Source organism: Eumetopias jubatus, unplaced genomic scaffold, assembly GCF_037043125.1.
Source record: "Eumetopias jubatus isolate StellerSeaLion01/CBP00866 unplaced genomic scaffold, mEumJub1_p1.0 scaffold_11, whole genome shotgun sequence".
Taxonomy (NCBI): domain Eukaryota; kingdom Metazoa; phylum Chordata; class Mammalia; order Carnivora; family Otariidae; genus Eumetopias; species Eumetopias jubatus.
In genome coordinates, this window is record NW_028274817.1 from 11300924 (window position 1) to 11317368 (window position 16445).

Consider the following 16445-nt stretch of genomic DNA (forward strand, 5'->3'; position numbering starts at 1 on the left):
GCCGAGAACCGCGGTTCGGCGCAGCGGACTCAGCCGCTTCCTCCTTCAACCCTTCGGGCAAACCCCGTCCGGGCGAGTGGGGGAGCTCCCAGCCCGCAGTACGAGGCGGAACAGGAGCACGGTTGGACTACAACTCCCAGGATGCTCTGGGAGATGCACGGAGGAGGGGGCCAGGGGGAGGGGTTTGGGGTGGGGGGGGTGGCAGGGAAATCCCGCCCCGCTGCGCAGCGGCCGCGACACAAAGCCTGACTTTACAACCTCATAGAGAAAGTGGAAGTAAGACGGCTTAGGCGGGGAGGCAGGACGGGAGAAAGAACTGGAAGAGGGAAAGCCGCGTAGGTGGGAGCGAAGCGAGGGTGGTGGGGAGACCCGCGCCTTTGCAGATGAGGAGGGGGCGGCTTTCATAACTAATACCCCCGCTGCGCCCCCGCTGGGGTCTCCACAGTGTCCTGCCTGTCCCCACTCCTCGCTGAGAGCTCGGCTCCTCCCCGCCGCGTAGCGGGGAGCCCGGCTGCCTCGCGTGCTCGGGGCGGGCCGGCGGACTGCACCGTGGTTCCCCTGCCCGGGTGCGGGACGAAAGCGCGGGGCAGAGCGGCTGCCGCGGACCGAGAAAGGGCTACGAGCGAAGCGGTGCCGTGGACGAGTTAGAGCCGGGGCAGGGGAGTCGTGTGGGGCTGAGGCGAGGTGAGGCGCGGGGTGCCCCGGGAGGGTCCCCCGTGCCCCAAGTGGGGCGGAAGCACACGTGCTAGCTGCCGAGGCCGGCGGGGAGGGAGGGCGGGCGGTGGCGCTGTGCCGGGGAAGAGTGCAGACAGCGGGGTGCCGAGCCCGGCGCAGGCGGAGAGATTGGGGCGCCCCCCTCCCCGCGGGAGGAGCCTAGTGCTCCTCCGCCATCCCTCCCCCGCACGCCAGGCTCGCCTTCTCGGCAGGCTGCTGCGGGAACGGCGAGGCGGCGGTACTGGGGCCAGACCAGGGGGAGCGGCGGGGCCGCCGCCCCCGGGACGGGCGGGCCGGGGGCGGGCTGTGAGTGGGGCGGGAGCGGGGCGGGAGCGGGGCGGGGGGGGCGCGGGCGCCAGGGCGCGGGCGGCTGGGGGGCGGGGGAAGCGCGGAGAGCCTAGGAGGGCAGGCGGTGGCGGGGCCGCCAGCCTCGCCGCCCGCTTCACGCCGCCGGCCCACGCCGCAGTGTGTTTTGTGGACGGCACCTTCCCAGACAGCTCAGTAGAGCCCAGCTCGGCGCCCGGCAGCCTTCGTCGCGATGTTCCGCCGGAGCTTTAATCGTTTTGTAAGTACACTCGCTGCGGCTCCACGCGTGCGGTTTGCTTGCTCGCCAGCCCACCGCTGGGTCCTTCGGAGCAATTTTCTAAGGGAATAATTGTATCCCTGGGAGCCACCACCACCAACCTCTTTTAGATTTTAACTGAACCACGTTGCCCGGGCGGCCGGGGTGGGGAGGCAGGTAAGGCTCCCAGAGTCCCCCTCCCCCCGGACAATTTAACCAGAGCTTCCCGGGGTTTTGCAAACTCTGTCTCCGACGGGGGGCCGCCCTCCGACTGGATGGTGGTAGGATTCGTGGGGGGACCGGTCCAGGGGCCCCTCGGTTTGCCAGTTAGTCGAAGATGGCGTTTATTATCAGGGAGGTTGCTTTCTTTTGTTTCCTCTGCCACGAGCACATGGAGGTAAACCTAGACCTGTCACTGTGTCCCAAAAAAAGATCTGGGGAGTGAGGGAGCTGGAGGCGAGGGCAGGACTCAGCCTTGCCCGGGGATCGGCCGGGTGGGGGTCTGCTGACCAGAGGCTGAGCAAACTTTGGAGACCCAGCCTAAGAAGCTCACCTTTTGGGTATAATAAAAGCGAAGGCGATTGTCAGGGTGGGCTGGGTGGATGTGGAGACGCGAGGAGGCTGCACGGCGGCGTCTGCAACCTCACCGAGCCCTGACCGCCCCGTACTTCGAGCTCGTGAGAAAAGGCAGGCTCCGGCTGAATTCCTCCGTCCACGTTTACCGCTTGCAAATCCCCAGAAAAGGGACTGTATTTCCGTGGGAGTTTGGCATTCGAGAAAAGCGATTCCTGGCTACTGACTTTTTTGAGTAACCTGTTTACTCCTAGAGAGTACATTAAGAATGGAGCAAAGCCGGGACCATTTACTTCTGTGCGGCTATTTGTAGCAACTTCCTTAATTGCAAGATGAGGTGGCGGGAATAGGATTTTATTTCTGCCAGTGATGTGAAGGAAAGGGCTCATCTGTAAATTTTGATTTTTTTCAGTCGTTCAGAAAAATGGTTCAGTGCTGTGCGCTCCCACCCACCCCCATTAAAATACACGTTTGAGAACTTGTCGATTTGGCCATTTTCATGTGATTATTCCTTATCAAAGCATTGCTAACATTTTTTTAGGCGTTAGATGAATTTGCTCTTTTTTTTTTTTTTGCATTTGAAACTTTCACGAATGAACCCTGGCTAAAAGAAATAATTGTACATCCCTTTTGAGGATATTATCACAGTAGTGCAATGTTAATGTTTTTCTAAATGTTTACCTCATCCAGAAACCTGTCTTAGGCAATTGGAGATTACCTGTGGCACAGAGCAAAAGAGGTTGTACATATCAAGCATCTTGAAATCTATAGGAATTGGCTTGTACTGGATGCTTTGCCAAAGCAAGTGACTAAAATTGGTTTCTCACATTTAGCCTGAGAAGGTACAAAAGTATTGTACTTCATAGTTCTATTTCACATTGGATTCTTGTGATCTGGGAGTGTTGTTGGGGCTGACAAAAAGGGAAAGGTGACAGCGAATTGTAATAATTGGAGAAGGATAATCTTTTCACAGGGCACTTGAATAGGCGAAAACAACTGGACTCTGGTTCATAATGAATTCATTATCTTAAAATTGAGATGCTGACATCCCCGATATTTTTTAAGGGTTTGAACATTTGAAACCATACAACCCAACTATTGGTCTAAAAGCCCCCTTTGATTTTCTTTTGCTAAGAGTGATCTGCATTGTATCTGAGTCTGATAATTAAGCAGTGCTGGCCCAGGAAGCTAGGGCACGCTGTAGAATTTGCAGCAGTGGTTGAGGTGCCAGCCTGCAGGTTTGAGGCTAGTACTTTGCATCCCCGACCAAGATCTCTGCAGAGAATCACTTACGCTCACACTGAAATGAGCTTTGACCTCATTGTTCGCCTGAAATACCCAAGAGCTCACGTTTTCCTGCGCAACCATGACTATGGTAAGTCTTGGGAATTTGTACCAGTGCAGTAAGCTGGAAGGTTCCCAGGAGTTGTATCTGAGCCGGAGGCCTAGGACAAAGAATTAATCTGCAAACCATTGGACTGAATGTGAAATACGTTCTTGAATACTCATTACTAAAGATGACTTGGAAAATGGGGAGGGGAATTTTATCTCCCCTAGATCAGTATGTCTGCTGTCCTCATCTTTTGCCTGGTAGAGATTATTTGAAGAGCATTCCTATTTAAATCACTAGAAGGCTATAGTTCGAGATTTAGGTTGGACTTTGAGACTTGCACAGCAATGTAGGTATAGTCCAAGTTGGGTGCTGTCTTATGTTGGCTTTTGTATTTCAGAAGTGGAGCTGTGAATTCCTTTCAAAATTAAGTGGTTTTCTGTGTGTACCTATATGTATCTAGAATAGACTTTGAACCTGACAAATTACAGTGGTGTCGATTGTAGTTGTTGGTCACTGAAAACTAGATACATGTTGCCATAGGGCTTTACATTTTAAACCTGAGGTGGGAAGTAAATATCTTTTGGGAGTAGCATCATCTTCTGTGGCTCAGTAGTGTTTGCTGAATCGTCTTAAAAATGCCATTTCCTCAGGTTCTCCAATTTCAAGCTAAAAGAAATAGTACTTCATTGTATTTCTTAAAGATGAGGCCCTGAGTTCTTTGCCATTAATAATTGACTTCTTTTTTTTCTGATGAATTATGACTTTCCTTTTGACAGTTTTGAGGTAGAAATTTGGTGGATTTGGTGTAGAATTTTAGGGTTTAGGCATGTAGGGGGTATCTTAGAAGATTTAAGAGTTGCATGTCTGAGTAAAATAAAAGCACCACCTATTCCCAATCAACATCTCCATTTTCCATAGATATAATAAAAAATAGTAGCTTTGTACAGTTTATTTCCTTTAAAGGCATGTCTAATTGGAAGTCTGGACTAGTTGAGACTTAGGGGTCAGGGACTTTTATGTTATTTATCCTTTTACTCTTCATAAAATTCTTAGTGATTGCAGTAGCATTTTCACATGGGTTTAAAGACTTAATGAGAGTCTAAACAATGAGAATTACCCCCTCCCCTTTATAAAAGATGTTATTTTTACATAAGCTCCACACCCAATGTGGGGCACGAACTCACAACTCCAAGATCAAGTGTCGTCGCATGCTCCAGTCGCATGCTCCACCGACTGAGCCAGCCAGGTGCCCTGCCCCCAGACCTTTTTGACCTTATTTCATGCTAAAGATTCAAAAGAAGACATTCCTTGATAAAGTAGATTCAGAGGAGTTGGGCCAAGTAGATGCTGTCAATTTAGCTTGTCAGAATGATATTAAACAGGCATGAATTTCTAGGTCATTGATAAATGAAAGCTTAAATTGTGAGTGTGAAATACTGGGAAAATTTTGTCTCTCATTCTAGAAGCTCTCAAACTGCTTTGCTTCCATGAAGCATGCAGCGTATAGTAATATCACAGAAAATGTCTAATCAAAGAGGCTCAGGACTAGAAAGCAGTTAGACTGCATAAGGTGGAATGAAAATTCAAAATCAGACCAAAAATATTTAAAATAATTAAGTGAAATGGATAACTAATTTATTACTTTGAGTCCAAGGCAAGGCCAGTCCAGTGAAGCAATTTTGGAGGCAGTTAATAAAATAATTCAGGTAACTGCTGGTTTTTTTTTTTTTCTTTTTTGAAGCAAGAAGGTTCTGTTTCCTCCTTCAATTATCAGGGTAATTAAGCTTTTGTTCCCCCCTCCCCCGCTTCACTTTACTAAAACCCTTGGCCTGATATTGCTGAGCCTGGAAAATATTGATGAGTTCATTTTATTATGTTTAGAAATTAATTCAGATGTGTGTATTGCAGTATTTTTGCATTCACACAAGCCTTACAAATAGTCTGTGCATCTTGGCTCCTACCAGGTAGTTCATACATGGCTAGGTTATTTTTTTTTTAATTCCAGTGTAGTTAACGTAGTCTTACATTAGTTTCAGGTGTACAGTATAGTGATGGAACACTTCCACATATTAGTGCTCATCAAGATTAGCGTACTCTTCCTCCCCTTCACCTTTTTCACCCATCCCTCCACCCACCCATGACATGGCTAGGTTTAACAGTTGAATTCGACCTTACTAAAAGCAACCTTTTTTATCTTACTGTAATCTCCTTTTAACTTGTGTGGCACCCTAGATCAGTTTTTTAAGAATTAAGCTCTCATGCCCTAGGGCATCCATTGCATATAATAAATTATCGCCTATGCATGCATCCGCAGATGAGGAATTTCAGTTGAGAAAGGCTGCCCTAGCCTGAAAGCTTCAGGGCAGAACAGTTAGCAAAGTACCAGGTGCATAGTAGGAGTTTGATAAATATTTTTTGAATGAACAGCTTTTATGTGTTTCAAATAAATAATAACTATTACTTATAGACTGATATTTGTAGCAAACTCCTTATGAAGAATGAGTTCTAGTTAATTAGGTGTGATATTGTGATTTATAAGAAGACATATGTATGTATATATATATTTGGTCTCTCCCAGTTTCTGGCACAGAGCTCCTAAAATCCTTGGAATTCCCTGGGACGAAAGCAGTAAAGGTGTCTTTTGTTATATTAATGAGGCGACTTCTGGAAAGCACCTCTGGTTGGGGGCTGGTTGCCTGGGGATCCAACCTTGTGATCAGAGGGTTGGAACTTTCAGTCCCACCCCCTGACGTCTGGGGAGGGGAGAGGGCCTGAAGATTGAGTTCTATTGCCACTGGCCAATGAGTTAATCAGTCGTGCCTCTGTAACGAAGCCTCCATTAAAAGCCCAAAAGGACAGGGTTTGGAGACCTTCCAGGCTGGTGAACAAATGGAAATTTGGGGATAGTGGTGCACCCTTAGCCCAGACCTTGCCCTGTGCTGACCATAGTATAATCTTTATTAGATGGTTATGTTATTTTATGATTTTGAGCATTATTTCATTCAACAAATATTCACTGAACACCTACTATGTGTAGGGCACTATGATAGGCCCTGTGGACACATGGGTGAGCAAGTCAAAGTCCCTGTCTTCAGAAGCTTTAGTTATCATTACATGCATGGCGATAGATAGAGAGGACATGGTGACTACACTGTCTCTAACACATCTATAACGTACCATGAAACTTGATTTTCATGAAGAAGTTACTGTTGTGTGCTTACTTATCATTTGTTTTTCTACCAAAAATAGAGTGTACGATCTCAGTTATATCCTGGTTGTTTGGATTTCAGATAAAAAGGAATTTGTTGTGTTTGACCCTTCAATGTGACCTATACATGGCAAACTGCTCTTTTGCAAATAGATGTTAGTCTGATTCTGTGTAAGGTGGGAAACCTATTTAGGGTTGAGTCACTAGTACTTAAAATAAATACTATTTATTTACTTACTGTTAAATTATATATTAAATAGCCTGAAAACAAATTCTGTCCTTTCTTCCTGACTTTTTCTTATTGATTAAGCAACATAAAATTCTGAAAGTCTTCTGAATACCATCTATATGGGTTTACCATTTGCTCCTGTTTATGACTATAGCTCATAATTCAACCCCTTATTAGTGTGCAGTATTGAGTGCCTACAAATCAGGTAGTTTCCCATGCTTTTAATGAACTTTCAGCAGAGGTGAGATTTGGGCAGGTGAAACTGGCCATTTTCATACTGATGCAGCTCTCCAAATGAGCTTGTTTTCCTCACCTACTTTACCAGTTAACCACCGGCTGGGCAGTGGGTTCTGGGAGAGTCATGACTAACTTCCCTGTGTCTGGATGATATGCAAAGAACTAGCCCATGAGTGAATTCATATACTGGTTTATGGAAAAAAATCATCAAGGCTGATTGCTTGTCTAACATGGTTAATCAGTTCTCCCTAAAGAGGGTGAAAGCATGGGACACAAAAGCACTGGGGGTTTTTTTTTCCATCAAGGAGGTGGAGTTTCCTGTACATCTGTAGTGCTTTATACAGATTAATCTTTTGCATCTGGACTGTGAGATTGAGAGAACTTTTCTGACTGGGTGGAGGGAGTTTCTGGGCTTCCATAAGTGAGCTAGGTGCCGTTTTCAAGTTTATTTCTGTTCACTTCACACTTCTTGGCTTGGTACAAGGGTGGATCAGTGGTGATTGTAAAACAAACATTAGCATGACTGCAGCATATGTTAACACTACTGCAGTTTAATGATGAATGAGCATTCGGCACTGCAGATATGGGTGTGGGTTGCCCTATGCCAGCACATTGGCAGACAGCCCCTCGATGACTGCAGTGTATGGATGGATTGCTGGTTTGGCTGACTTCTTGATTATCTGGCTTATAGATAATGTTGGACCATGGATATCCAGATTTGGGAGGTTAATCTGTATTTGTGAAGTATAGATTGCCATCAATTTTTTTTGCCCCATATATATTTAATAGAATATAGGAGGATTAGTGAGGCCTATCCTGTTCAAGCATCTATTTGTTTTCTTAGCCTCCTTCATTATATGTTAAAGTATTATGGTGGCTGTACTTTTTCTAGTCTCTTCTTCTTTGCCTAGGTATTCCTGGAAAAATCAAACTCTTCTTGATAATGATCTTGCACCTAGTGTAGCATCAAGTAAACAGTAGATGCTCAATAAATACTTTCGGCATTGTTTTGAACTGAATTGTTAACAGTCTGAATCTGTGGTCACAGGTGAAAATGATCAGAAAAAAGTAATTTCATGCCTGCTTAAAAAGTAATCAGAAAAACTTCAGCGTTTAGATGAGGCTGTTTTCTTAATTCAAAAGATTATCTTTAGCACCTCCCCCTTCCTTGGCCATACATAAAAAGCTATAATGTACTGTCCTCAACTTCTAAAATAATAAGCAAATTTACATTCTTTTTGTTAAGCGCCTGGGTGGCTCAGTCGTTGGGCGTCTGCCTTCGGCTCGGGTCATGATCCCAGGGTCCTGGGATCCAACCCCGCATCAGGCTCCCTGTTCTGCGGGAAGCCTGCTTCTCCCTCTCCCCACTGCTTGTGTTCCCTCTCTCGCTCTCTGTCAAATAAATAAATAAAATCTTAAAAAAAAAAAGCCGTTCATAAGCTTATATTTTCTGTTGCCACCAGCACATCAAGTCTTTTCTGAAAAACAAAGCTGCAGTGTTAACTCTTCAAGAACTGTATATCTTTTGGGTTTCCCTGGTAAGTGTGCATTATTTTAATTCAGGATATCACTTAGTATTTGGTGCTGGGAATGTAAAATACTTTCCTGTTTGCACCTCATTGCCATTAGTTGGATGGATACCATTAGCAAGAAGACAGCAGACCAGAGGAACTGTAGAGTTTAAGGGATTTGGAAGCAGTTTTGTTGTGAAGAGACTCAGCCTTGTTTTGTTTTTTTTTTTTAAAGATTTTATTTATTTATTTGAGAGAGAGAGAATGAGAGATACAGAGCACGAGAAGGAAGAGGGTCAGAGGGAGAAGCAGACTCGATGCGGGACTTGATCCAGGGACTCCAGGATCATGACCTGAGCCGAAGGCAGTCGCTTAACCAACTGAGCCACCCAGGTGCCTGAGACTCAGCCTTGTTAAAAGGGTTGGTGCAGATTCTATTTCTGCCATTTACTGCCCAGCTTGGGAAATTGGGCACTGTGGTTCATAGACATCAATGCGTTGATCACAATGTCGTCTTTGGAATCCTTGCATAAGAATCATCTGGGCTGCTTATTGTAAACAGATTCCTAGGACTCAAGTCTCCTGAATCCTGAAGTCTCCTGAAGTCTCAGGTGATAGATCCCTGAAAAACTACATTTTTAGCAAGCACTCCAGATGGTTCTGAAATTCACTAAAATTTAAGAGCACCCATGTCATAAACATTGAAATATTTATTTTCTGTGTACATTCTCTGTTCACTTGTCTGAATTTTACTTTTCCTCATCTACAGAATGAATGTGATAATACTTCACCAGGTTGTTGGGAAAATGTTTGGTAGACTATTCCACACTATTGCATTTGTGTTAGAGGTCCCCAAAACCACTCCCAGGTTTCATGGTTTACTGGCAGAACTCACAGGACTTAGCATATAGTTGTGCTCACAGCTATGATTTATTAGAGCAAAAAGATACAAAGCAAAGTCAGCAGAGGGAAAAGGGCACATGGGGCTAAGTCCAGAGGAAACCGGGTGCGGCTTCCAATGGTCCTCTCCCACTGGAGTCACAAGGGTTGTGCTTAATTCCTCCAGCAACGAGTTGTGATAACTTGTATAAAATGTTATCTACCAAGGAAGCTCATTAGAGACTCCGTGCCCAGGGTTTTTACAGGGACCTGGTCATGTAGACCCCCTCTGCCTGGTATGTGCCAAAATTCCAGACTCCCAGAAGGAAAACAGGATTTAGCATAAATCATATTGTTTGTACCAAGAGTTTAGGCACACCTGGCTACTCTTAACCATTTAGGGTGGTGGGAACCTTCCCAAAATCCAAATCCCCAACTGCTTGCAAGCTTTGTAAGCAGGCCTTTTTTAAGAATAGAGTCTCAGGCCTGCTAGGTTAACCCTTTCCTACACAGTAATGTTACAAATACTGGCATTTTTCAATGGAGGGAAGTGACTTGCCCATGGTCGTTAAGCTAATCTGCAGAGTTGAGACTGACACTCCCAGCAATCACCACCCCTTTGCTGCACGCAGCCATGCTTCTGGATTATGGGTCATCCTTTTTCATATTGTTGAATGCATTCACTTTTTGTCACTTGCAGCAGAAGAGCAGCCTGCCCGCTGGTAACTTGATGCACCCAGTGGGGGAGCCAGGAAGTATTGATGTTTCTGCCAGTTTAGCGTCAACACTTGCTGGTTTCCTCTCTGGAGCATCACCAAGTTCGTGGATTTTCATTTTTTCCTGACTTTTGGATTTTTGTTATGACCCCCTCCCTCCTTGTTCCATTCATTTACCCATAGTCCCAATACTCATTTGCATCATTACCTCATTGCGTTCTGTACATGGCTAGCTGTTAGCTCAGAGGCAGCAGCTGATTTAAAAATTTGGGGGTGGGAGGTAACACAACGCCAAAGTGCAGGCATACTGAAGAGTATTTAGTGAAGGATGACTATAGAGGGAAAACCTGCCAAAAGAAAAAAAAGAATAAAATTCTTGGGCTAATGCATTTTATGGCAATATTTATATTGTTTGAATCCACAGGAGTGTTTTTTTTGAGTTTTACAGTCATGAAAAACCCCAGGGATATCTCTGCTTATTCTTAAGTTTCAGCCTTTTTTTTTTGCTCTTATCAAAAAGGAAAATTAATAATTGTTTTATCATCTGGGCAAGGAATAAATCAGGAACTCATACTGAAAGATGTAGTAATCCTACAGATCAATAGGGAGCAGAAGCCAGGGGCGAACTGTCACAAGTAAGAAACAGCTGGGTAGAGCAGATTATGTAAGCTACACCTGTTGTGTAAGCAGCAGGGATGTTCTTTAAGCTTCACAATTAATGTAGTTTGCAGTAATACGGATTAAGGGATCTATAGTATAGTGCACAATTAACTTTGGCTTCTTTTCTGAAAACATTCATGTGAATGACAGGCTTCCTTTGAACACTCATGCCCTGCTTGTGCTGTAGAAGTATGTAAGGCACAGCCCTGCTCTCCAGTAGCTTGCAGTCTAGTGTAGAGACAGAAGATAGAAGATTACATACAAGACAAGCCTCCTTACAAGGTATTTGGTCATCAGTGCTGCTCTCCTTTTATAGAGGCACACACAGCAAGTGTGGCCGCCTTTCAGAAGAGGGCGCTGAATCTCACTCTGCTGTGGCTGGGGGAGGGATTGGTAGAGGAGGTAGCATATGAACTGGGTGGTAAGGGACCCAAATTATTGAAGTTCATGGAATTATAGGGCCAGGCAACCTCATTACAGGAAGAAGCAATCTACCAGAGCAATTGGACCCAGTTATTGCTATGGTACTCAGAGCAATGGAACCAGTCAACGTAGAGGGCACGGGTTCCACCTCCAAATGCTGGAGAAAGACCAAAACCTTGGTCTTCAATGCCTTATGTTTGCTGTGGTGAGATTTAAACTTTAACAGAGGGAAAACTAAAAAGGGAGTTCAGGCAGCTCTCGGTCTTTAAAACAATAGCTACGGGAATCTTCCTGTGGACTCTTTTCCGAAATCCATTACTTCAGTGATGGTGGTCATCAGTCTTCTGACTTGGTGCAGAAGCAGTAAGGTGGGAACTAGGGTGGAAGCACCTGGGGTAATATTTCAAGACACTGCTTCATGTAGTATATGGTTATTTGTCCTGCTTACATAATGAGTGCATACTTTCAGAAACTTTTACTATGTGGGGACATTATGGTAGATAGGTTATTATCTTGAGTACTGATGGTCATTTATATGCATACCTCGTTTTATTGTGCTTTATTTTATCGTGCTTTGCGGATACTGTGTGTTTTTACAAATCAAACGTTTATGGCAACCTTGTGTTGAGCATGCCTATTAGCACCATTTTTCGAACAGCACTTGCTTACTTTGTGTCTGTCACATTTTGGTAATTCTCACAGTATTTCAAACTTTTTCATCATTATGTTTGTTATGGTAATCTCTGAAGTAATTATGACTGGCTGAAAGCTCAGATGATGGTTAGCATTTTTTTATTTTATTTTTTTATTTTATACTTTTTTTAAATATTTTATTTATTTGAGAGAGAGAGAATGAGAGATAGCACGAGAGGGAAGAGGGTTAGAGGGAGAAGCAGACTCCCTGCTGAGCAGGGAGCCCGATGTGGGACTCGATCCTGGGACTCCAGGATCATGACCTGAGCCGAAGGCAGTCGCTTAACCAACTGAGCCACCCAGGCGCCCGGTTAGCATTTTTCTTAGTAAAAAAGTTTTTAGCAATAAAATTTTAAGATTAGGGTATGTACATTGTTAATGCTATTGTACATTTAATAGACTACAGTATATTGTAAGGATAATGTTTTTAAAGATTTTATTTTTAAGTCATCTCTACGCCCAAGGTGGGGCCCAAACTCACAACCCCAAGATCAAGAGTCACATGCTGTACTCACTGAGCCTGCCCGATGCCCTAGTAAACGTAACTTTTATATGCACTGGGAAACCAGAAAATGAATGTGACTCACTTTATTGTGATATTTGCCTTATTGTTGTGGTCTGGAACTGACCCTGCAATATCTCCAAGGTATGACTGGATTTAAAAAGCTGGGGATCAGGCCTTGGTCCAGGAGCACACTCCTTACAGTACCCTTCTGTTTCACTACCTCTAGACAAATGGCTCTTTGACATTCAGACTTGACCATATCATTATGCATTCCCGGAACACGAATTACATCTTATTCCCTCAACCAGTGTATCTCCAGACGACGTTGATGTGCTTTTCTTTTTCGCATCACGACTGCTACTCTTGTCCAAACTATCAACATCTCTCCTCTTTCATATTTGTTCCTCCTTCAGTCTTCCTCTTTCAATAAATGACACCATTCCTGACCCACTTGTTCAAGCTAGAAACCTAGCAGTCATCCTTAATACCACCTTCCCCTTCATCTCCCACATCTAATCGCACAGCAAATCTAGTAGGTTTGGTTTTCTGAAAGAGCTCTCAAAGCCATCCACTTCTTTGCATGTCCACCTCTACTGCCATCCAAGTTCAGACTGCCACTGTCACTTACCCAGGCCATCGCATTAGATGATCACATCCACTCTTGCCCTCTCCAATGTATCCTCCACACAGTACCAGAGGGATCTTTTACAAATGCCTGTCTGAAAGCCCTCAGTGACTTTTCTCTGCTCCCTGGATAAAAACCTGACCAGTATAAGCTTGTACTCTTCACTGTTTTTTGTTGTTGTTCACTTTTAAAAATGGCGATATAATTCACATAGCAAACAATTCACCATTTTATTATTTTTTTAAGATTTTATTTGAGAGAAAGGGAGAGCACAAGCTGCGGGTAAGGGGGAGCGGGAGAAGCAGACTCCGCACTGAGCAGGGAGCCCGACGTGGGGCTCCATCCCAGGACCCTAAGATCATGACCTGAGCCGAAGGCAGACACTTAAAGCCACCCAGGCGCCCCAACAATTCACCATTTTAAAGTGTACACTTAAGTGGGGTTTTTTTTGTTTTGTTTTTCCTTCAAGTTTTTATTTAAATTCCAGTTAACATACAGTATAATGTTGGTTTCAGGTGTAGAATTTAGTGATTCATCATTAAGTGTTTTTTAGCATATTAACTATTTTGTGCAACCATTACTGCCATCTAATTTCAGAACATTTTCATCACCCCAAAAAGAAACCATGTACCTATTAGCTGTTAGTCCCAATCCCTCCCTCCAGGCCCTGGTAACCCCCCATTTACTTTATCATCACTGTGGATTTGCCTATTCTGGACATTTCATGTAAATGGACTCCTATAATATTTGCTCTTTTGTGATTGATTTCTTGCATTTAGTATGATGTTCTCAAGGTTTTTTAATCCATGTTGTAGCATGTATCAGTACTACATCCCTTCCTGTGGCTCAGTAACCCACCAAATGGATATACCGCATTTTGTTTGTCCATTGATCAGGTAGGTGATGGGCATTTGGATTATTTACATGTTATGGTCATTATGAATCATGCTGCCGCTTTGAACATTTTTGTACGTGTTTTTGTGTGGGCATATGTTTTCAGTTCTCTTGGGTATATACCTAGGAATGGAATTGCTAGGTTATATGGTAATTCTGTGTTTAACTTTTTGAGGAACTGCCCAACTTTCCCACAGCTCTTCCTCACTTCTTACTTTTTTTTAAGAGAAAAAAGTTTGGGAGGCGGTGCCTGGGTGGTGCGGTCAGTTAAGCATCTGACTCTTGGTTTTCGCTCAGGTCATGATTTCAGGGTCATGAGATCGAGCCCTGCATGGGGCTCTGTGCTGAGCTTGGAGTCTGCTTAAGACTCTCTCTCTGTCTCCCTCTGCCCCTCCCTCCTCTAAAATAGATAAATAAATCTTTTAAAAGGTTTTTAAAAATTTTTAATTGTGGTAAAAAGCATGTAACATAAAATTTACCATCCTAAATTTTTTTAAGTGTATAGTTCAGTAGTGTTAGGTATAATCACATTCTTGTGCAACAGATATACAGAACTTTTTCATCTTGCAAAACTGAAACTTAATACCCATTAAACAGCAACTCCTCATTTCTCTCACTTGCCCCACCCCTCCTCCCCCCAAGCCCCTGGCAACTGCCATTCTAATTCTGTTTTATGAATTTAACTACTTTAGATACCTTGTATAAATGGAGTCACACTGTATTTTTCTTTTTGTGATTGGCTTATTTCACTTAGCATAATGTCCTCAAGGTTTATCCATGCAGTAGCATGTGACAGGACTTCCTTCCTTTTTAAGGCTTTGTGTATATACCACATTTGTTTATCCATCCATCCATTGGTGAATATTTGGGTTGTTTCCACCTCTTGATTATTGTGAATAATGCTGCTATTAACAGAGGTGTGCAAGTAGCTCTTCAGGCTAAGGATTTTAATTCTTTGGGCTATATACCCGGAAGTAGAATTGCTAGATCATATGGTAGTTTTATGTTTAAATTTTTGAGGCACCTCTGAAGTTTTCCATAGTAGCCGAACCATTTTACATTCCCATCACCATTGCAGAAGGGTTCCAACTTCTCCACATCCTAGCCAACGCTTTTTTTTTAATAGAAGCCATTTTAATTGGTGTGTGGTGATATTTCATTATGGTTTAGATTTGCATTTCTCAGATGACTAGTGATGTTAAGCATCTTTTCACATGCTTTTGGCCATTTGTATATCATTGGAGAAATGTGTATTCAAAGTGGTATTAACTTACATACTCTAGATATTAACCCTTTATCCAGGTATGTGATTTCCAAATATGTTCTTTTATTCCATAGGTTGCCTTTACACTTTGTTGATTGTTTCCTTTGATGCACAGAAGTTTTTTAATTTGATGTTCCATTTGTCTTTTTGCTTTTGTTTCTTGGGCTTTGTAATATATCCAAAAAATAATTACCAAATCCAGTGTGTCATGAAGCTTTTCCCCTATGTTTTCTTCTACGATTTTTATCATTTTAGGTCTTCCATTTAGGTTTTTAATCCATTTTGAATTGACTTTTATATGTGGTGTAAGGTAAGGATCCAACTTCATTCTTCTGCATGTGGGTATCCATCCAGTTTTCCCAGTGCCATTTGTTGAAAAGATTCTCTTTTACTCATTGAGAGGCCTTGGTATCCTTCTTGAAGATCTTTTGACCATATACATGAGGGTTTATTTCTGGGTTCTATTTTATGCCATTGGCCTGTATGCCTGTCTTTATGCCTGTACTACACTGTTTTAATTACTGTAGCTTTGTGATATCTTTTGAAATCACAAAATATGAGGCCTCCAACTTTGTTCTTATTCTTTTTTTTTTTTAAGATTTTATTCATTTATTTGAGAGAGAGAAAGAACAAGGGTAAGAGCAGAGGGAGAGGGACAAGCAGACTCCATGCTGAGCATGGAGCCCAACATGGGGCTTGATCCCACAACCGAGATCATGGCCTAAGCCAAAATCAAGAATCAGAATCTTAGGGCGCCTGGGTGGCTCAGATGGTTAAGCGTCTGCCTTCGGCTCACTCAGGTCATGATCCCAGGGTCCTGGGATCGAGTCCCGCATCGGGCTCCCTGCTCCTTGGGAGCCTGCTTCTCCCTCTGCTTTCTCTCTCTCTCTCTCTCTCTCTCTCTCTCTCTCTCTCTCTCTCTCTCTCTCTCTCCCTCCCCCCCCACCTCTGTCGCTCATGAATAAATAAATAAAATCTTTAAAAAAAAATTAAAAAAAAGAATCAGAATCTTAACCGACTGAGCCACGAAGGTGCCCCTGTTCGTTTTCAAGATTGTTTTGGCCATCCGGGGTCCCTGGAGATTCCATATGGGTTTTAGGATGCATTTTTCTATTTCTGCAAAAAATATTCCTCATTTTTTGTGTTCCGTCTGCCACAGGACCTTTGTGTGTGTGTGGTGTATATATATATGTATATCATTTCTCTTGTCTGATAAACTTCTCTATGGCAGTCAGTTGCCTCAATTCTTACTCATTTCTCAGAGCTCAGCTTAATCATCATTTCCCCAAGGAAGCTGTCCCTATCTTTCCCTTGGACAGTGCCAGGTTTGCAGGTTCTCATAGCATTATGAACCTTTCCTTTATACTCTTATCGCAATTGGCTTTACATTTGTGTATTAAATTGCTTTGCTAACATATT

General features: G+C 43.5%; 1 protein-coding gene across 3 annotated transcripts in view; it reads left to right on the plus strand.

The window, feature by feature from the left end:
- Positions 1 to 1120: 1120 nt before the first annotated feature.
- Positions 1121 to 16445, plus strand: part of ATP11C (ATPase phospholipid transporting 11C (ATP11C blood group)) — a 173925-nt gene continuing 158600 nt past the window's right edge. For all 3 annotated transcript variants that reach the window (XM_028123823.2, XM_028123822.2, XM_028123821.2), the window contains exon 1: positions 1121 to 1279. In XM_028123823.2, coding sequence (XP_027979624.1) covers positions 1253 to 1279 — 27 coding nt within the window. In that variant the 5' untranslated portion in view covers positions 1121 to 1252. The remainder of the gene's footprint in view (positions 1280 to 16445) is intronic.